The sequence below is a fragment of the Periophthalmus magnuspinnatus genome, chromosome 13 (genome assembly GCF_009829125.3).
Source record: "Periophthalmus magnuspinnatus isolate fPerMag1 chromosome 13, fPerMag1.2.pri, whole genome shotgun sequence".
Lineage (NCBI taxonomy): Eukaryota > Metazoa > Chordata > Actinopteri > Gobiiformes > Gobiidae > Periophthalmus > Periophthalmus magnuspinnatus.
Window position 1 is genome coordinate 3,065,219 of NC_047138.1, and position 21,661 is coordinate 3,086,879.

Consider the following 21,661-nt stretch of genomic DNA (forward strand, 5'->3'; position numbering starts at 1 on the left):
CTTGTTGTGGGCTACATAAAATAACATGGGGGGCCACATTTTGCCCGGGGGCCTTGAGTTTGACACATATCTGATATCACAGAGTAATAAACAGTTAAAGATGCACCGTGTCACTCGTCACTTGCTTGATGTATTTGCTTTGCCGAGAAGATTCCACAGCCATTAAACTTGCAAAAAAAATCATGCATTTTTGTGAGGAGCGTTGCCTTTCCACTGATGTGACTTGTAACGTGGCCTTGGCTGTTCTACTTGCCTTCACGCAGATAGATACAAGTACTTACAAGTGTTACATTCTAGACAAAGCAGTAACACGTCCAGAGAGACAAACATATGGTTTACACCTGCTCGTACTTTTAATAAATGAACACAACAAAAAAACTACACATGAGATTTAGAACATTTCCACAACTAGTTCAGCATTAAGCCAGGAAGCAAATATTTATTGGATGTAGATATGGAACATCATCATCTGGATCCGGGAAGGATGTTCTGTCACTGTGAGAGCCAAAAGTCTGTTAGCAGATAACTCCAGGGACAGGACACTTAACTGGTAGTGTTATCCACCAATGAATCCAAGAAATCTGCTCTTGTGGAGAGTTGTATAGAAAAAAACTGAAGAGATCAAAGTCCTAAACTCCAACTACATGAAATATATACGTTACATCTTAATACGAGCGATGTGTCGACGTACATTTGTCACCGTTCTCCTCATTTTCATAGTTTTACAAGTTGATCTAAAGTCTTTTGTTCAAAAAATGCACGCAGCTTTCCTCATGATCTAAAACAAGTCTTAAGTGTAGTTTTACCATCTCCCATATCGGCCTCCACCCTGATAATTACACCCAACCCTCCTCTAAATCCTCCGTGGTCCTGTTTATTGTACGTTCGCATTCGTAAGGTTTGCGTCGCACTTAATTAAACTCATAAACTGGCTGTTTTGCTCTTGTAATTTCACTTTACAGGCGCTTACTGTAGGTAATGTAAATACGTCCACTGCGCTGTCCTCAAAACACCCTCAAGAAAAGTTGCATCATACACAAACACATATCGTAAAAAGGTGAATTAATGAATATACTCCACCTGTGCAGCCACCTGGTAATGTTTAGATAAAAAATGGCTGGTAAACTTAGCTGTGAACGTCTGCTGTATCTGGGTCGGTAATAAATTGTTGTGTTTTGGATCTAGTCCACTTAGAGTTTAGACAGATCCACGTGGAACAGAGTGGCACACTTAAGCACGGGGCAGTGTCGAGCTGGAGGCGATTAAAGAAACGACCGGTACTAAAGACTAAAGGCGTATCCTGGCGATGGATTACTCGACTAAAACGGGGTAAAAACTCTCAAAACTACCACGTATCTCTATGTATCTGACCCAAACTGCACTCGCAAGACTTGAGAATCATGAGTTTAATCTGCCTTTTTACACATAAAGACCCAAAAAAAGAAAACTAAACACTAACTCTTCCTTTCCGCTCTTGTCCCATATAAGTCCTTATCATCTAAATAAAACGTTTAGTCCAATAATACAGATTTTAATCAACTATTCCATTGACCAATTCATCAACTAAATGCCTAAAGACCTACAGCTCTACTCCGGTAAGTGAAGAGCGGTCCCTCGATGTCACGGCGAACTAAATTATATCTAAAGATGAATAGATCCTCACGTGCACGCTCCGGTTTAACAGCTTTTAACCGTCTGCTAGAAACACATACATCTTTTTAATGAAGCCCCAAAGAATGCGTCAGCTGCTGTGTTTCGTTTGGTATCTCTGAGCGGAGTTTCCATTCTTCTCGCTGAGGTCATTTATATTAAGTTAAAAAGCGCTTTGAACTCAGCTTTTCCCATTTCACTGTTTTGGGTGGGATTTGTGGCTATGAACACTTTCAGACCGCACTTTTGTTTAAATTAAGAGAAAACACGATTATAAAGACGGGATACGCCCTGATGACTGAGCTGTCTGGGTTCCAAGGAAGCAAGAAGCGAGGCCAAAAAGCAAGTTTACACAGTAACCCAATTATTTACTTCCAAGAGGAGCCATATCCAGCCTTTTAAGGTGAAAGGGTTAATTTGATGTTCTTATTCTAGGAGGATGCATGGGTTTGTCTGGGTGAAGGTGGAGCAGTGCAGGCTGGAGTGGGATAAATACTTCAACGTGGAGTTTAGGTTTTGATGCTATGAGTATTAAGTTTATCTAGAAAAGTGCTAAAATAAACAACTAAAGCAACGCAGCCAGCTTTTTGTTTCCTGTTTGTAATGAATATCAATGTAGATCAGTTATAAAGCGCTATATGAAGTCAAAATATCAAAAATGTTTGCATTTTCGGGCTGAAATTTGCTTCTATTATCCTCATGCCTACTTTGGTTATATAGCACTTCACTTAGGGCAGGATACTAGTACGATCAATGAAGTGAAAGTACTACTGTTACTGCAAAAAGTTGTGCAAATTATAGGCACAAAAACACAACAAATTTCCTTTTTCCTTTGATAGCAGCGCCAGTGTAGTCTCATGTCATGATTAAAACATGAAAAGGTACCGAAAAACATTGTTCAAGTACTGATAGTTGCCCGTAACTCCGACTACCTTTGATAAACAAAAGTACAATAACAATATAGTGAGTCACTGATACGGCGAGTCACTTTTTCCCGTACATTTTGAGTATTTGCTAAACCATCAACAAAACAAATGATTTAAATGTGTCATATTATTGCGTTAAATACACATAAAAAAGTAGGGCCCTTAAAAGTGTGTCAAGGTCAAACATTTGTGAATCCTGACTGATTGCACGCTGCACAGAGCATGAGGCCTGCAATGAATTATGGGAAGAGCAGGAAGTGTTTACTGACCGTGACCTCTGTCTAGGAACTCGGTGATGATGGCGGCGCTGCACACGGACCAGGGCCGAGTCCTGTCGATCTGAATCAGGGTTGGAGACATCATGTGGTTGTCCTTCAGTTTACCGAACACCTCCTCGCACGCTTTCACGTTGTCGTGGGGCATGTTGAACACGTGACCTGTAAGAAGAGGAGATCGGACAAATAATGAACAAATAAAGGAGTCAAAGTGTTTCTGTGTAAACTCTGCTTCAGTCAAAGGTGTTGTTCCTTCAACTTAGGTTAAACTTCCTGTTATCTGCAGCATTTTGAGGACAGGATCAGATAAATTACTTTGTTTTACTTTGTTATTATTAATTACTAGGATCACTGTCAGATTTGTTCCATTATTCAGAAAACCATGGATCTATTCGTGGGTTTCAGTCAATGTTATGTGCACATTTTGAGCACTTTTAACTATTATATTCTTGTATTGTGCAGTTCTTTTAAAGCTCAAATGAAAAACCGGTTATGTTCAAATCAAACAAGCTTCATCTGTAGCTACAATGTGGTTTGAACTTTTTTATAGAGACGTATTTACAAGTTTGGGCAAAATATGAAGGGGGAGGATGTAAATGTAAGTGTCTTGAATGAGGCCAAACTGTGTGCAATGAGCGGAATGTGCAATATTTTGGATGGTGCAATAATGGACTCTGCAATGAGTGTAATGTGCAATTAAGGGAAATGTGTAATGAGTGGAATGTGCAATGAGTGAATGTGCAATAACTGGAATGTGCAATGAATAAAATGTGCAATATTTTGGATGGTGCAATAATGGACTCTATGCAATGAGTGAAATGTGCAATTAAGAGAAATGTGCAATGAGTGAATGTGCAATAAGTGAATGTGCAATGAGTGAAATGTGCAATATTTTGGATGGTGCAATAATGGACTCTGCAATGAGTGGAATGTGCAATTAAGGGAAATGTGCAATGAGTGAATGTGCAATGAATAGAATGTGCAATATTTTAGATGGTGCAATAATGGACTCTATGCAATGAGTGGAATGTGCAATTAAGGGAAATGTGCAATGAGTGAATGTGCAATAAGTGAATGTGCAATGAGTAGAATGTGCAATAAGTGAATGTGCAATGAGTAGAATGTGCAATTCTGGGGACTGTGCAATGAGTGTAGTGTGCAATTTTTGTGTTGACCCTTTTGTGACCCCAGCCCTTGGGAAAACAGATGGAAATGATCCTTTGGCTATAATTCAGTGTGTTTACATTCATGTTGTATTGTGTCTGTTCATTAGCATTGTCCAAATCAAATAAATAAATAAAATATTTAGTTTTTAGTTTCGAAGACATCAGATCATTCTCCCATCGCTTGAACCCACAGATGGCACAAAAGTCGCTGCTCCTTTAGTTTTCAACATGTGTGTGATGATGTTTGTCGTGTCGAACATCATCACACATGTAGGTTGATGTAGGTAGTAAAGTTTTAGTTCAATTTCCTAAACAATGCATTTAAAAAAACACCAGAGTGAGTTGTCTGGAAGTCTTGTCATTTTTAAGTTACTTAGTAGAAGAAAAGCAAACATAAGCTGAGTTGTTTCTGTCTGGTTAATCATAAAACTGGATATTTTTGAGGAGGAAACTGTGTAATTAGTAAACATATATGAGTTTGTATGTAAAGCAAACCCTCTCACGGGGCTCCAAGAGTCACTTATAGATTGAATGTCAGATATGAACCAGATTCTCCCCACACAAATGCTCAAAGTTTATGCATTGTTTTTGGCTGCCAATCACTTAAATTATAAAAATGTGGTCTATTTAAACTGTAAGCTGACAGCCTGGGTCTCCTGTCTTAATCAACACTACACTCACGGGAAATGCTGAAATTGCAAGACTTCTCCTGTTTCTCTGTTTACCTTGGCCTCTCCAGCCTCTAGTTGGAGTCTCAGTGTTTTTAGATAAGAGCACATATTTGTTATGTGAATTGCGTCATGAGAATAAGCTCCCTGTGCATGTTTCAGTATCTCCACTGCACTCAGGGAAGACATTAAGCTTTCCAGATCAATGTAATCTTGCACCTCACTTCCTAAAGCACACGATTATGGCAACTTCAGGCAAAAAAGGATAAAAGCATCAAGTGTGGCTTTTAAAAGTGTACATGACTACGTGGCTTAATGCTTGGCTATATAATATTGACATTAGGAAGTTATTAGTCCTTAATAAAACAACCAGACAACGTGACTTTGTGTGACCTGGGTCATGTTTGTTTGTAGCTTATTACAATGAATGGACTTGTACAATCTTGGCTGAAAACTGAAATATTTCTTTATCAAAAGATTCTTTTCTAAGCCTATTTGTCCTACCCAGCTCATGAGCAGTGGTGAAGGCTGAGGGCAGACCGTCGTCCTCTATGACAGAGCAGCTCCTCTTAGGGTCACACATGGTCCCAACATCAGCCATCCCCAAAGTGTCACAGGTAGTGGCTCCACACAAGTCCTGGAAATAACATAAAAACATAACACATGATATTATACATGTATGTGCAGTCACGTTGTCCTAATGTCTGCTCTGCAGTGCACTTCACTGTTGAGTCTTTCTCATGTTTTGTGAGGAGATAGAGCACATTTCTATTGGTGTGGGACAGGGAGGGTTTATTTTGGGGAGAGTCTGTTTGACTTGCAGCCCAAAGAAGACCCAACATTTAGCAATGAGCACTGGACATGAAGTTTCAGACAAACCCATAACAAAAGTCAGACAAAGCAGAAGTAATTTCCAGGTTTATGTTTCAAACATTGTGTGTTTTGGCCTGTCCACTGACCTGACCGTGTCCAATATTTATCTTTGTCTGCCCAATACATTGAGGACAATTCAGCCAATTTAAATATGGCAAATGTGAAAATGTCAGACAAGCAGCCATACATGTCCACTGCATTTGCTGTCTGGACTTTTCCAGAGCAGCTGTGCTCATTGTGCTGGACACGCAGAGCTGCCTGGAGTTTCCTATACGTGTAATGCCCTCAGTGTAAATAAACAGGCCTGTTTCCAGACGCTGGGGTCACTGTGCACTGACTGTGCTCTGCAGTCAGAGGAGGGACATCTGCGGCTGCGCTGCAGGTGATGGACCTCAGGGGCCTGTGTGGGCCACAGGACTCCAGGGGTTAAACTACAGTGATGTGTCCCAGTCCCTCTGCACTTTCTGCCCTACCTGCTTGGTAAAGAGTATGGCTGTGTCCCAGTACTCCGGGTGCTTGTCGCTGTGCTTGTTGAGCTTCTTCTGCCAGGAGCAGAAGTTCCTCAGAGTCAGGGCCGCGTTGCTTGAGACTTTGGGCCCTTTGTCGGTGTCCCCCAGAACAGTGAATCCCACCACCACCAGGTTAATAGAGTTGAGGATGCTGGGGTGTTTGTACAGACGGGCCGCCACAGACATCAGAGTGAGGACGTAATGTTTGAGGTCGTCCCCGTGGAATGACACCATGGACTCATCCGCCACGACCAGAACCTCCACGTACCGCGGGACTGAGGCGAAGCGTTTATTCCGCCCCATCCTCAGCAGCCGCTCACTGACCTGCTCCACGTCACTCAGGTGTTTGTATTTGTCTAAAGACACGTTTATGTGAGATTGTGGCTGAACTCCACACCTGCTCAGGTTCTCCCCTGGGAGCGCAGCGCGCGCGCGGCGCTGGATGATGTGTGTCCCAAGTCCCGCCTCAGGTCCAGGAGCCGAGGATCGACTAATGAAATACTCCATCCCGCCGACAGAGAAGCTCCCCCGCAGCGCCCCGCAGAAGCTCAGTGCGGCAAAAGAATCCCTGTCTGCGTTTACGCGTCCAGAGTAAAAGCAATGCGCAAAGTCTGCGCCACTCTCCGGTGTCATAAAACTGGAGTCCGGTTCAAGATCCAGGTAAAAGTCCTGATTAAACGCACGCAGTTTTAAAAGCACCTGCTGTGCGTCCACGCGCCGCAGATGCTCAAACTCCAGAGGGTCCACGCGCACAGGTGTGCATGTGTCCTGCTCCACGCACCGCGTGAACCCGGTGTAGAGCAGCAGCAACGCGCCGAGGAAAAGAGCCATGTCCTACTGTCCGAGGGGCTTCACGCAGAGGGTCCCATGATGCTCCTGGTCCCGAGCTGGTCCTCTCTGGTCGCGCCTCTGGTCGCGCCTCTGGTCGCGCGCTGGTCTGTGCTCAGACCACAACCACAAGCAGCTCCACAAACATTATTGTAGCTCCAGAGTCTGTGACAGAGCATCTCTCCTCCCCTCGCACGGCCCTCAGCACGTTCAACCCACAGACCCGCGCTTCACCCGCGGGACGCGCAGCACGTGACCACAACACCGCGCGCACTCGGGGAACTTCTCAGTTTACGCAGTTAAAGAGCGCGGTGTGTGAAGGTGCAGCTTTACATGTTTCACAACATGAGAAATGAGGCAAATTTCAGTCAAGCCGTTTATCCAATGGACTTTGTGAAAATGAACATGTTTTTATTGTGCGGCTTTTGTTAAATTTTGGTGTTTTACATAAAAGTGCAAAGATCACTACAAAAGTCTCAAATACAGTGTAACATCATGAGCTGTGTCCTCTGCCTCTGTCCACCTGCTGCTGAGGGACTGAGCCCGGGCTGGTGACGCCCCCTGCTGTTTGTCAAACGCGTTGCAAACATCAGCTCTTCTTTCTGCTGCACATTATAACTTTTCTTTTGGCGACCTCTGGTGGTCACTGCAGCAAAGAGCAGCCTCCAACTAGTTCTTTTTTTTCTAACAAGTGGCACGGGGCCGTCTATAACCTGATTTACACGAGGTTTGGAAAATGTGCAGTTTGATTTTATAAAATAAGGAGGAAATAAAAACAAAAAGAGCGTCTCAGGAGAACATCCCTCAGAGTTTTGTAAAATGAAACGGGGAACTCCACTTCCCCCTTCACTGCCAGACTCGTGTTATTTCAAATCAGTTTCACTTTCAGGTTCTCTCTTTGTGCGCATCTTTTGCACATACACTAGATATTACGATATGTCTGGTTGATTAATTTCCTGTGACGTTTTCTTTCACATCAGTGGCATCATGTGCGCTGTTTTCATAGATGCGCATTCGGGCGATTTTGACTTGCGTAATGTGCGCAAACAGCTTTATGCGCATAAGCCCGGTGCGTTTTATGCCACCAATTAAATCCCAACAGGCCGTCTTGACCCCGCATCCTCCACTTTCTTTTCAAACAGACGTGGTGGGGCTCGGCTTACGCACGTACATATATCATCCTCCGTCAAAGGGCGCTCTTTTGTCCCGGGCTTTGGGCCCCTCCAGCGGGGTTCTTACGGGGTTCTACTGCGGGGGGTGCTGTCACTCCCTCAGACCCTTCCTCGGGTCAGAAATAACTGGGCTTGTGGACTTCCAGCTATGCATATAGTAATGGGCTGCGCGTCCTGGCGCTGAGTTAAGAATAGGAGCGCAGTAGTCAAGGGGGGAGTGGCGGCTGGTTCTCATGAAGCACGAGTGGGAGGAGAATTTCCAGCAACGGAGGATATCAAAAATAAACCCCCTCGTGTCCAGGGAAGAGCAGAAAGTATAAATAGGCCTGATGCGTCCAGACTGCAGCTGTGAGAGGTGCAACAGGACGCAGCCTGGAGAGGACTAGACACACACTGACCAAGACTGGACTCTGCCTGAGAGGAACAGGGCACTTGACTTTTATTTTTACAACACTGAATGCAACTAAGAGACAATTATTATTTTTTCTACAGAAAGTGTTGTTTACATAACAAAAGATGTATTCCCCCGTGCTTATGCTCTTTTTATGCCTCTGTGTGACCAGCGCGGTCCACTTTGAGTCTGAGGATGTGGTCCCTCATCGGATCAGCCTCAGAGTCAGCAGTCGCTTCTGGAAACGCAGTGAGGAGCAGCCCAGGTTCGTGCTCAGTGCGTTTGGAGAGGACCTCACGCTCAACCTCATCCCAGACACAAGTTTCCTCTCGCCTTACTTCAGCATTCAGCGGTTCAGATCCGGCCAACAGCACACACAGGCTCTGGACTCCACCATAAACCGGACAGAGGAGAGCGAGGGCCACCTGAGGAGCTGCTTCTACTCCGGAAACGTCGACGGGGATCAGAGCTCTGTGGTGGCTGTCAGTTTGTGCTCGGGCATCTATGGCTCCTTCATTACGCACGGGAAGGAGTATTTTATTGAACCCAAACAGCGCAACGGCGTCTCCTCCATGGAGCAGACTCATGTCATCAAAAGGAGAGCACTTGGCACGAGCCCTGGCGCAGTGGCGCTGCGCTTTGACCGCTCCGCGCCGGTAGTGGAGGAGACAGAGGTGGAGAAGGAGGAGAGCAGGCGAAGTGGGGAAACTTTGACGCACGGCAGCAATGACGCACGCAGCCAGATGCGCAGGAGACGCTTTGTTTCCGCGCCGCGTTTTATTGAGACGCTCGTTGTGGCGGACGCGAGCATGACCCATTTCTATGGAGATGAAATAAAGGTCAGGCAAGTCACTGTGTGCACCACACTGACCCAAAGAATCACAAATAACAATAGAGAAAACATGCACCGAATAACATCCACACAAGATAAGCCACCATATATATATATATATATATATATATATATATATATATATATATATATATATATATATATATATATATATATATATATATATATATATATATATATATATATATATATGTGTGTGTGTGTGTATGTATGTATGTATGTATGTATGTGTCGTGCCAGTAGGTTCCATAGCAAAAGAAAAAAAGAAAATTCAAGTCTGTCAACTGGACAAAGGTTTTAGACTGAAGAATTTATAGTTGTATTGTGCAATAGTTCCAGTATTGACAATTTACCAGAATCAAAAAATATCCAATATCTAAAATAATCTACAAATGTGCATGTACAGATCAAATACTTTGAATATTGTATTATTAGAGATAATGACATTATTGCTCTACAAAACATGTACAGTCAGGAGGAATGTTGTTGAATCTCTCTCGGTTCATAAAACATGTTTTGGCAATAAAAGTGAATCAGAGGGCTCCATGTTTTCCACAGGCCCAGAGAGAACGAGGTCAGGCAACAGAAATGTAAGCAATGTCTGAGCACATTCCTCTGGAGTTGGTCACAGTTTGGCAACCACGTTTCTGCATCATCCACTCAACCCTGATACACATGGGAACAATAGAGATTTAACAATGCTGCATAATAAACCCACAAAACAAATTAATGTCACACAAATTAATTGTTTTAGTCGTCTATGGTAAGTTCTGTCGACACTTTATGTCTCGATGTGACCACTGTATTCAATATTTACAAATCCCAAATCGTGTGCTTTGCAATTTCTAAATCTCTTCATCGGAAAGTCAACAAATCTCTTATTTGCAGTGCACTTTGTCCAATATTTCAGACTAACCTCAAAGTGGAATCTAAAAGTAAATCAAGATAGCAAAACTATAGGTTGTGGTTTGGTTTTCCTCCAGGGACATATAATAGTTTGTCTTTGACTGAATTATTACACCTTACGTGGTTCTGAATGTTTTTATGGTTTTAGAGATTTGAAGGCTGCCGTCTGAAGCCAACTCAGGCTTCTGTGGGTGAACGCAGCACATGTGGAAAAAATATTTATACAGCAATACCAACCATCAGCGCGACTCAAAAAAAAGTGATTTCAAGTGTGATCGGAGTGACAAGTGTACTGTGCACATGTGCCAAGGGAAACAATCGGCTAAATGCCATGGAGCAGCTACTGAGCGGTGCAAAACACAACTTATACGACTGTGAAGTTTATGGATATGAGCTTTGTTATACCTGGACTCAGCAGATTCAGAGTATTGCACTATCGCTTAGGGTCACATACGTCTGCAGTCTTCACGCCAGCGCCAAACTCAGATAGTTTAAAGTTGTGGAGGATTGTGGAGGGAAGGACATCTGGCTTTAAAAAAAACAGATGCCACTCAAACCATTGCATTGTTTTTTCTGTTGTTCTTCCAACTTTTCATGGCAGGAGCTTTTCATTTCTTGATCATCTTTTCTGCTTTTCACTCTTTTAACTTAACTTTTGTGTCTGATTTGTCCACAGCACTACATCCTGACGCTGATGTCCATGGCGGCTCATCTCTACAAACACCCCAGCATAAAGAACCAGGTCAACTTAGTGGTGGTGAAGATGCTGGTGGTGGAGGACGAGGAGGTGGGACCGGCCGTGTCCAGTAACGGAGGGATGACGCTGCGGAACTTCTGCTCCTGGCAACAGCTGTTCAACCCGCCCAGCCAGAGACACTCGGAGCACTACGATACGGCCATGCTGTTCACCCGAGAGGTATGGGACGCAGGTTTAACGGCGTAAAAACAATCACGAGAGCGACGCAATTTGTGGAAAATACAGACAGAAAATAAAGACTATGTGTGGGTGTCTGAATGATGCAAAATTAGGAGCGTTGTCACAGTGATTGAGACTTTAAAAATGAATATTATATCATGTAACGGGACACGGAAACCCATAAAAAACATGTTTTCTATACCTGGTTCACTAGTGTTACACAAAAGACATGACGAACAAGGATAATATGTGATAAATAATAGTTTTTTCTTGTATTTTATTAAGACAGTATGAATAAAACTCATGTTAATCCATTTAAAGTTAACACAAGTCTATGATTAAACACTGCACAAACATATAACATAAGATAATAATGTATTTTTTAACTTATCAGGCAATTTTCCAGATTATTTGGTTAATACGATTCCATTAACAGGTATTTCTGTATTTAACCTTTTAATGTTTTGACACATGAGCACTTATTCTGACTCTCCTATTAAAAGTGCTGCCCTTTTAAACCATAGTCATGTAAATGGTTTTGGCAGTGTGTTTTTAGAATGGCCTGCGCTGGCTGCCAGAGCGCGGTGGTGTATCATGTTGTCCATTCACAGCCAGTCTGACTCACGAGGCCTCCGCTCTCAGCTGCAGCTCCACCGCAAAACCATTACATCAAACCCAGCGGTCAGATGTTAGCGCAGGTGCATCGAGTCATACGGGAAAATCTCAAACTATTCTCTCCGGTTTGTATTCGCACAAGTCGACTCAATCAAACGTGCAGGACATGTCCCGGCAGAGGTCGAACACTGAGCGGGATAATGGATGAATTAGCATTGGCAGTTGGCATTGACAGGCTCGTCTTTCTTTAGGGCGTTTTTGAGTGAATCATCTGCTTAATTGGTTTGCATTTTGTTGTGTTTAGTTTTTCTGCCACATGCCCTTCAAGATAATTTATGGTTGGGGATTAATAGTTCAGAACTTTCACATAAGTATCCCGGTGTTTTTGTGTTGCGGAGTTAAGGTCAGATCAGTTTAGAGACATATTGTTCGAAAATAAAACCACGTGCAATCGAATAAATGCAACATAAATCAGCTTAATGCCACGTAACGTCTTCATGAACACAAAAAGGTGGTGGACCCGCTCAGAAAAGTCACAGTTCACCTTTGAGTTTCCAGTTCTCACGGTTAAAATGACTTCTTAATCCTGGCAGCCTTTTCCAACCGGTCCCTACTTGTTGACAAGGTGTTAGCGCACAATAAATTAGCACTCTGTATTATTACATTTTATTGCAGAATGTCCCAGTCACAGCTTGAGTGACGATAGGTTTAGCCCTTTACTGAATGACGTTACACAGGAAGGCACGTACGTCCAAGAAAGAAAGGAAGCGATGAATTGAACATATGAGCGTCCTTTCTAGTTTGTTGTGGCTGCTTTCGATTTGGGAAGTCATTATTCACCTAAAGCCCTCTTACAGTTTGTTTTTCCATTTCCGCGGAGATATGCTTTGAAAATATAGAGACCAGACGACTCCTGGTGGATGAGCTAACTTTAGGGCCTCCACAAATCAGGCCTGACACGAGGAAGCCTCTTAAAGGGTCACGGCTGCTACTGGTTGTTGTGAAATCGAATGTAGCTTACTGTAACATGAAGTAAAGGGATGGATGGCGTATTTTTGTAGTCGCATTGGAATGTTATTGCGTTAGGCTCTGATCTGATCATTTAATTCAGAGTATATGTGAACAGACTATGTTTATTCGACTAAAAAGGCAGTACCGAGTGTGGATAAAAAGCGTTTCTCAAACATTTCACACCTTTTAACCTCTAACTTATAAGAGAGTATTTGGCTTTTCGATTTCCAAATAAAGGTTCTTTTAAGGGTCATGTGTTACGTTGACATGTCTTGCCAGCTCATTTACACACATTTTAGCGCCATTCTCTTACCCGCATTGGTAAAGGAATAGCGCCATCTGCAGTCCGACTTCTCCAGGACAGCATCCGAGGTCCTTGAAAGTAGATAGGCCCCCTCGTCCCTGTTCACTGTCCCGTGAGCTCGTTTACGGATCTCAAAAGCCTCCTCGTTGCAGCGTTTGAGTTTGTTGTCCTCCGTCGCACTTTCTTTTTCGCTCTAGTCCATAATGTGGCAGCATAAAATACAAGACGGACTATCAGCTTTCAAGGAAGACCGAAATGAACATCTTTGAACTGTGCCTTTTTTCGAGTTCCACCAGATCTAAACCAGCTCAAAAACTTTACTTGGACTAAACCAGTTCTGAAATAAGGCCATCGCTACTGTCGTTAAACTAGGAATAACCTAAAAGAGGACAAAAATGTGGATAAAACTGACTAAACTGGAAGAACCTCAGAGGATTCAGTGAGTTTATATACCACAGTTGTGTTCATACCATAGTTTAAGAAGCAGTGATGTAAAAACGGCATCGTAGTCCTCACATAATCCCACACAGCTGCTCATTTGTTGCTCGTGAATAACTGTGTAACCGAAGTTGTCAATTTAACTTCATCTTTGACAGAACTTCAACAAATGCATGATGTTCGCTCCACAGTTCTACGCTTCCTGCTGATTCCCGAGGCACATATTTATTTAGATGCGTGCTGTTTCCAAACTGATTAAAGCCAAACACAAATATTACAAAACTTGAGTAACTGCACCTCTGTGTCATGTCAAACAACAGCTCCACGGCTTCAGATAAGGCTTCGCTGGATCGGGGCTGTGGAGGATGCTGCTTTGGAACAAGGTGTACAGAGCCACGCTGGGCCGGGCTGGGCCGCAGCTGCAGCTCCAGATGGGATTCACATCGTAGTGGTTTTCTGGACATATTCACTCCACTCTGCTGTGCCAGGCATCTCCTCTCAAAACGCGGAAACATTTTAAATACACCACAATGTTCACTTCACCACAACACAACTCTCTGGAAAACTCTCTGGGATATTTATTTGTTTTGAATGGAAACGTAGAGAGTGTGGTCTGTGAGCTATATGACAAAACAAACTGAAGAGACTGATTCATGTAACAGCGGATCAGGGAGACTTTAAGACACGATTATTTATTATATTATGGAAGAATGAGCTTTTGATTGTAGCACACGCAGACAGCTAAAGTTATTCACTAAATATTTAATGCAACTGCGTCTGTGTGATCCTTCAGTCGTCCAGGTCTGATCCACAATAAAAGATAAAGTTTAAATCTATCAAATCGTTGTAGGAGTAAAGACGTTCCTCCCTTCAGACAAACATAAGACGTGTCCAGCAGAAATCTGACCAGAACTGAAGACGAGCAGCCAAACGTCTTCACTCCTACGACGATTTGTCCAGTTGACAGATTTAAACTCCGTCTTTTACAATGCAACACCCTGCAACTTTCTGGAGGCTTGATTCGATAAAAACAGACATTTAAAACCTTAAAAACACTCTCACGTTTTGAGATATGAGCGTTGGTCATACTGTGGAATATTATAACCATTTTTCAGTGTAATAAAAACATCTAACGTGACAAAAACAGCCTTTTATTTGCGTCTACGTTTGCCCACAAAGGTACACACCGGGGCTTTAGCTACATATTGTGAAACCGCCTTTAAAACTAATTAAAAACATCGATCTATTAATCTTCTTTACTGTTTCGGAAAGCGCCATGGAAACAGCCGTGTAAGCAGGGATTCCTCCAGCTCCACCGGGGAATCCCAAAGTGGTCCCGCGCCAACTGAGAAAAGGGTTTCCTCTGGACGTTTTTAGCACTGTGGTGTTCAGCGGAAAGGAAAAAAAGCATGAAATACACTAAATAAATGTGTGTTTTTGTAGGACATCTGTGGCCACAACAGCTGTGACACTCTGGGGGTGGCTGACGTTGGAACGATGTGCGACCCGAAGAGGAGCTGCTCTGTTATTGAAGACAGCGGACTCCAAACTGCTTTCACCGCTGCACATGAACTCGGTAAACTGCAATTTTCTACTCTTTATTATTAGATATGTACAGATTGCTTATAGTCCAATGCTGTTTCGTGCAGGTCATGTGTTGAGCATGCCCCATGACGACTCTAAAACATGTGAGCGTCTGTTTGGAGAGCTGGGAGGACATTATCTGATGGCTCCGCTGTTTGTGAGTCTGAACAAGAGCTCGCCCTGGTCCCCCTGCAGCGCCCTGTACATCACGGAGTTCTTCGATAGTGGACATGGTAAACGTGACACTGCACAAACGCATGAAAGTCCTAGCGCCGGTTTGACTTAAAGAGGCAGGATTTTACGTCTATGGGGTCTTAACTGCTAACACAAAACATTTTTATATCACCACGTTGCCTCTTATTACTTTAGAAATGCTATGTTCACTATATTTCATGCTCTGACTCCCCTTTGCTCCCTGTGATAAGTCACTCCCCCTTCAGAGCGCTGTCACAACAGACTCAGCTTGCATCACGCTAATGAAACCATGTCGTAACGGCTAGTGCGGGTGCGGACCAAGGAGTGCAGACTCGGGGCAGGTTGACAGTGTTTATTTACAAAATGGTGAATTTCAGTTTTTAATAGTTCATTTAACACACACGGGGAGCCAGGGAGCGGGAGGCAGACCAGACGGGCGTAGTGCAGAGCGGGGACAAGAAAGCCAGGACCAGAGCGAGGACAGGATCGGGACGAGACCGGGGCAGGCCGAGCCGGAGTAGTCCAGAGAGCGGGAGCCAGGACAGGAGGCAAGAAGCGAGCCGGAGACCGAGACGGAACAGGAGGCAAGACAGAGGGGCGACTGTACCGGAGCTGGAGCGCAGAGGCAGGAGCAGGAAGGAGCGAGAGCAGGAATGTTGACACGCAGACGGTCTGGCCCCGAGCGTCTGGACCGAGACGCTCCTGGAAACAGGGAGAAGACGAGCAGGAATACGCGGACGGTCTGGCCCCGAGTGTCTTCTGCCGAGCCCTCAAATACTCGGCAGCAGGTGGAGGTAATTGCGCTTATGCGCTCCAGGTGCACACGGGAGGAGAAGGACCTCCGCCCAGCTCCAGGCTCAGACAGGTGAGGGAGGGGAAAGCACACAGGGAGACAGATACTACAGGCATCATGACAAACTACTGCACATCGTGTCAGGTTTTTAAAGTTGTCGTGCACAGTTTTGCGTCATGTTTTTGCGTTTTTATGGAAAGTTGGATAGAGATCTCCAAATTACTCATGCAACATGTATGGATGACGTCTAAAATGGATGACATCTAAAACTTCTTCAGGCATGTGTGGATGAGGGAACAACAGTATAACATGGTAGAATCATAACCCCCTTTCTTTAACTGTAAGGCCTGTATCTCTGTATGTGAGGTGTAAATAGTACAGTATTTTAGCAAAAGAATTCCTAAAAGTCAATGTAATTTAAAGATGCACTATGTAACTTTTCTGGTTGAAGATCCACCTGCTTTTCCCCAAGATCTCGATCAATCAGTATCACTTTATTTGTCCGTGAGGGGTAATTTAAGCACATTGAGCAGTGAAATACAATAATATTAAAGGAAACAAAAGCCTCAGTGCAGCTCAGGGGCATCAGGTCTAGTGTCAGGGCAGTTTGAGGAGACTAACATTCCTCAGGACAAAAGTGTCCCTCCTCTTTGTCCTCTGTGTCCTCACCTTCAACGTCCAGACCCAGACCAAACATCACTCTGTTGTTTTAGTTGGTGATGAGACGAGTCATTCCCTCAAAGTGTTTCTTCTGGAAGGTCTTCTGCCTTATGTGGTGTAGAAAGGCCATTGCATTGGTGTAAAAAGTCCGTAGCATTTCAGCGCTAGTTGGCTAACATGGCTAGCTTCATACAGGGTTGCCATAGATACAAGAAAAACTGCTCAAATCAAACATGCCAATAGTCTTTAACCTCTGTCCTTTGAACTGTACAAGCTGCACGTCTTAACTGGTCAAAATCCCAAACTATTAAGCAAAAAATGTAAAGATAAAACATCTTTAAAAAGGTTAAACACTGCTCAGTGTGTCCGCTGGTCAGCTACAAGAGCAGCCAACCACAACCACAGCAACCACGTCACCTTTTTTGCCTGGAGAGTCCCACAGAAGCCCATACACATATTTATCTCCATGGAGAAAAGCAGGTGATGACACTAGACCAAGTCACAGATCAGCTCTATGGAGAGGCGAGTCCACAGTGAGAAAGCAGATCTTGAATGGGAAATAGACACGTTTAATGCCATACGCTTGAAAAAACAAGAAGACATCCAAAGAGACAAGCGGTTATCAGACCTCTACGAGAAAAGTCCCATAGTGCACCTTTACCTTAACTCACTCTGTCCACATCTGGAGCTCACATTCTGACTACGCCCGCTCGCTTTAACATGATTCTCTGTTGACTCAGCACACACTTCCACTGCCCGACGCTTCCACCCACTTCACGACTGGCCATAGTTCTAATATTTATAGTGTTTTATTTTTATCTGTTTGTATCTCCCAATGAACTTCTTTTCCACTGAGTCACACTGCGGACAGCTTCTTCCTGTAATTCTCTGTCGTAGCCAAAAGCAACAGATGGTGTCAGCGAAATATGTTCTTTATCAGTTGGAAAAAGTCTCTAAAGAAATTATCTGCTCACGTAACTGTCGGCCAGATATAGACCTCAGGACTGAATGTAATAGAGGAGCAGGCAGATTTAGAGTAGCTGTCTGCAGGCTGGAGTTGTGGTTTATCAAATAATTTATTACGTAGAATGATTTTCATGTGTATTCTGAATCGTGAATAAGAGACAGGTACGTTTACAAAGACATGAAGTCAAATGTTTAGTGGATTTCAAACTATACGTAGATGTTTTGGAGTTGCACCATCTCTACTTTGATTTGTGCCGCCTGCATTGTGTCCTTAAGCGAGACACTTCACCTTGTCTTTGTCTCTTGGTCCAAAGACACAGCTCCGTTCTGACGTGTGTGTGTTTTCTCCGCAGGGGACTGTTTGCTGGACCTCCCGGAGAACACGATCCCTTTACCCCAAGAGTTGCCAGGCCTCAAGTACAGCCTGGACCAGCAGTGCCAGCAGATCTTCGGAGAGGAGTTTTCCCTCTGTCCGAACATGTCCGACAGCGACCTCTGCTCTCAGCTCTGGTGTCAGGAGGACGGGACCACGCAGTGCACCACCCGGAACGGCAGCCTGCCCTGGGCCGACGGGACGACGTGCAGCGACAACGGGGCCTGTCTGAACGGAGTGTGTATGTCAGATGAAGAGGTGATGCAACCGCCGGTAAGACTGTGCTCCCTGACTGATGCATCGCTCTGTCAGTACTTTTAGACATTACTTTTTTAATTTAAAGAGATGAGTGATTTTAGAGGTAAAGCAGAGAGAAAATAGATCCTTAAACAAAGTGATTTATAATAAAATATATGCAAACTTGAGACGTTAATGCAGGTAAAACAAGTCATCCACAAAGCAAAATGTCTGAGTGAATTGAGAATGTAAAGGAGTATATATCATTTTAAATAAAGTCTAGGATTGTGTAGTAAAAACCGTCCAAATAATGCAACGTTTTTAAATGCGTAAGTATAGATCGGTGATGGGTGAGGTTCAGGGTTCCTTCTCCTCGTCCTGATGTCTTCTCCTTGTGTTATGATCACACATGTTTATAAATCCAGACTCTTTGGCAGTTGGGTTGTTCTGCGCTCCAAACTCATAAACCCTTTGGAAAGGACACCGCAGCAGCTCACAAACGCCTCCGTTTAGTGTGAGAAAGCCCCATCATGGCCGGCTCCACTCTGTGTGACTGACACATGTGGCAGGAATGTGGGCAGAGGCAGACAGCAGGCGCGTGCCGAACTTCAGCACACATTTAGCCTGTAGTAGCACACGCCAGCACACTGTAGCCATAATCCACACTGTGGTTTAGAGTGCACTGCTGAGACGCCCTTGGCTCTGTGCCCTAACCTCCGCTCTGACTGGGCCTGTCTGGGCTCCTCTGCTCCTCTGCTCAGGTGGTGGTGGATGGAGGCTGGAGTGAGTGGGGGCCGTGGCAGATGTGCTCCAGGACCTGTGAAGGGGGGGTGGAGTTCTCCTACAGGGAGTGCACCAACCCTGTCCCACAAAATGGAGGCAAATACTGCGAAGGCCAGAGGGTTCGGTACCAGTCGTGCAACATACAGCCCTGTGAGAGCAGTGGAGGTGAGCGCTGATCTCTGACTCAAATGAAGGAGAAGTGGAGAAGTGTTTTTGTCTAACTGTGTCTTTTTGTTTCTTTTTCTCGTCAGGAAAAAGTTTCCGAGAAGAACAGTGTGAAAAATACAACAGTCCCAACTATCTGGACTTTAGTGGTAATGTCAAACAGTGGATTCCCAAATACGCCGGAGTTTCTCCTCGGGACAGGTGTAAACTGTTCTGTCGGGCCAAGGGCAGCAACGAGTTTAAGGTGTTTGAATCAAAGGTACGTCAGGTTTATTCACACAATCATAACATAATGACATACCATGATACCACGCTGATGTTAAATGTGCTCTGTGCAGGTCGTGGACGGGACGACCTGTGGTCCCGACACCACCTCTGTGTGTGTTCAGGGCCAATGTGTGAAGGCCGGCTGTGACCAGGTCATCGGGTCCAGTAAAAGAGTGGACAAATGTGGCATCTGTGGAGGAGACGGACTGTCGTGCAGGAAAATCACAGGCTCATACAACAAAGCCGTGTAAGTGGTACATTTTATATCACGCTCACAGAGTTTTATTGACTTACACATTTACTGTACACATTATGTGTTTTCTCTTCTATCATTAATGTTCCTCACTTTATCTTCCAGCTTTGGCTACAACGACATCGTCACTATTCCTGTGGGAGCCACTAACATTGACATTAAGCAGCGCAGCCACAGAGGCCTGAAGCATGATGGGAACTACCTGGCGGTGAAGAGGGAGAGCGGAGGCTACATCCTGAATGGAAACTTCTCTGTGTCCACGGTGGAGCAGGACATCCCAGTGCAGGGGGCGGTGCTTAAGTACAGTGGCTCCTCCACCACTCTGGAGCGGCTCCAGAGCTTCAGGCAGCTCAAGGAGACCATTACAGTGCAGCTGCTGGCCACCGGGGGCGACGACAACCCGCCCAAGGTTAAATACTCCTTTTACATCCCCAGAGATGCAACACTGAGCAAATCTAAAGAGAAGAAAGGCCTGTCTGTGCACATGATCCATCCTTTTGGCCTCCCTGAGTGGGTGCTGGGCGAGTGGTCGGAGTGCTCTAAGAGCTGTGGTTCTGGTTGGTCCAGGAGGACAGTGGAGTGTAGAGACAGTGCCGGTTTCCTCTCTGGCCCCTGTGAAGACCCGAAGCCCGCCGACATAAAGGCCTGTGGGGACCTGCCCTGCCCCATGTGGCAGATGGGACCCTGGTCCTCCTGCTCTCGGACTTGTGGTCAGGGCGAGCGGCGGCGCACTGTGGTCTGCATAGACTACACGGGGAACATTGTAGAGCCAAACAAGTGTGATGCAAACAAGACCCCCGAGCCGGTGTCCGGAGACTGCTTCAACCCTCAGTGCTTATGAGCACAGCAGGCCCCTTTTGCCCAGACTGCACTTACCAGCTGATAGTATCAGGCTACTGGGCAAAATACTATGTTTTTGTTGACATTTGACAACCACTATAAGTAAAATCTACCTCAGGATGTACATTTGATGCTATGTACCACAATGAAGGTGCTGTGTGTCTTCTCAGTCTCATTTTGTATAAACTTGTTTAAATGGGACATGATGCTGTTAAACACCAGCACAGTGTAAATATACCTCCCAGCCTCCTCCACAGAACTCTTGCCTATAAAGCTTTATGGAGCCTTCACATAACTTATTATAAATGTCTCTGGGAAATAAGCTCGTGTATTGTCCATTCATACCTACACTAACAATGTGAGATTATATGCTAATTATATGCTAAAAGAATAATTAGTAGGTCTAGTATAACAGAGAGCTTAAATGTCCTGGAGGTGTGCTATAAAGACTCAAGTGTGTTTACACAGTGTGTAAAATCTTGGTCTAGAGAGGAGTCTGTCCAGAAGAACAAACTGAGCACATGGAGCTGTTGCATCTGCCCTTATGTTTTTCTAATTATGTTTATGGTGCAAAACAAAAATCTAATCACTTTTTATTCACTAAAAATCATTTTAATGCATTGAGAAATAAGAATACTTTGGATTGTGTAAATAACTTCACCTTTATGAATTTACAGATGTTGTATTTGTAAATGCATTAGCAAATGCTCACAGTTGTGTGGATATTTGATTTGTCATTGTCAAGTTGCTTTATGTTAAAAATGGAAAGAGAAAGAGCATTGGGCCTATATCCCTTCAGTGAAGGACTCAGCTATTATAATGTTACAGCTTCCTCTTTGAGCTATTTATTTTTGTAAGTTTATACATTTGAGATGTAATTAAACTGGCACATGCTGCTGTCTTTGATTTTTTTTGTAAAAGAAATGGTCAAATAAACACATGTATATTTCAATACATGGCATTGTCCTCAGTTATTTAGTCTTTTTGCGTGTCTTTCCTGACAGTGTGTGAAGATGCATCATGTGCCCGACTCTGACTTTATGG

General features: G+C 44.2%; 2 protein-coding genes across 3 annotated transcripts in view; one reads left to right on the plus strand and one right to left on the minus strand.

Annotated features, from left to right (window-relative positions):
• Nucleotides 1-21,661, minus strand: part of LOC117380703 (A disintegrin and metalloproteinase with thrombospondin motifs 15-like) — a 246,113-nt gene that overhangs the window by 4,775 nt on the left and 219,677 nt on the right. The window contains exons 2-4 of one of the 2 annotated variants that reach the window (XM_055226093.1): nt 6,032-6,904; nt 5,190-5,322; nt 2,846-3,013 (exon numbers count right to left, since the gene is read on the minus strand). In XM_055226093.1, the coding sequence (XP_055082068.1) occupies nt 2,846-3,013; nt 5,190-5,322; nt 6,032-6,898 (1,168 nt within the window). In that variant the 5' untranslated portion in view covers nt 6,899-6,904. Of the gene's footprint in view, nt 1-2,845; nt 3,014-5,189; nt 5,323-6,031; nt 7,117-21,661 lie in introns of those variants that run through there. The other variant, XM_033977537.2, reaches the window with a different exon arrangement.
• LOC117380326 (A disintegrin and metalloproteinase with thrombospondin motifs 8-like) lies at nt 8,310-21,569 on the plus strand. The gene is made up of 9 exons (XM_033977115.2): nt 8,310-9,297; nt 10,894-11,133; nt 14,945-15,077; nt 15,151-15,318; nt 18,053-18,345; nt 19,071-19,257; nt 19,344-19,516; nt 19,596-19,771; nt 19,883-21,569. The coding sequence occupies exons 1-9, from the start codon at nt 8,584-8,586 to the stop codon at nt 20,616-20,618; spliced, it is 2,820 nt and encodes a 939-aa protein (XP_033833006.1). The 5' UTR covers nt 8,310-8,583; the 3' UTR covers nt 20,619-21,569.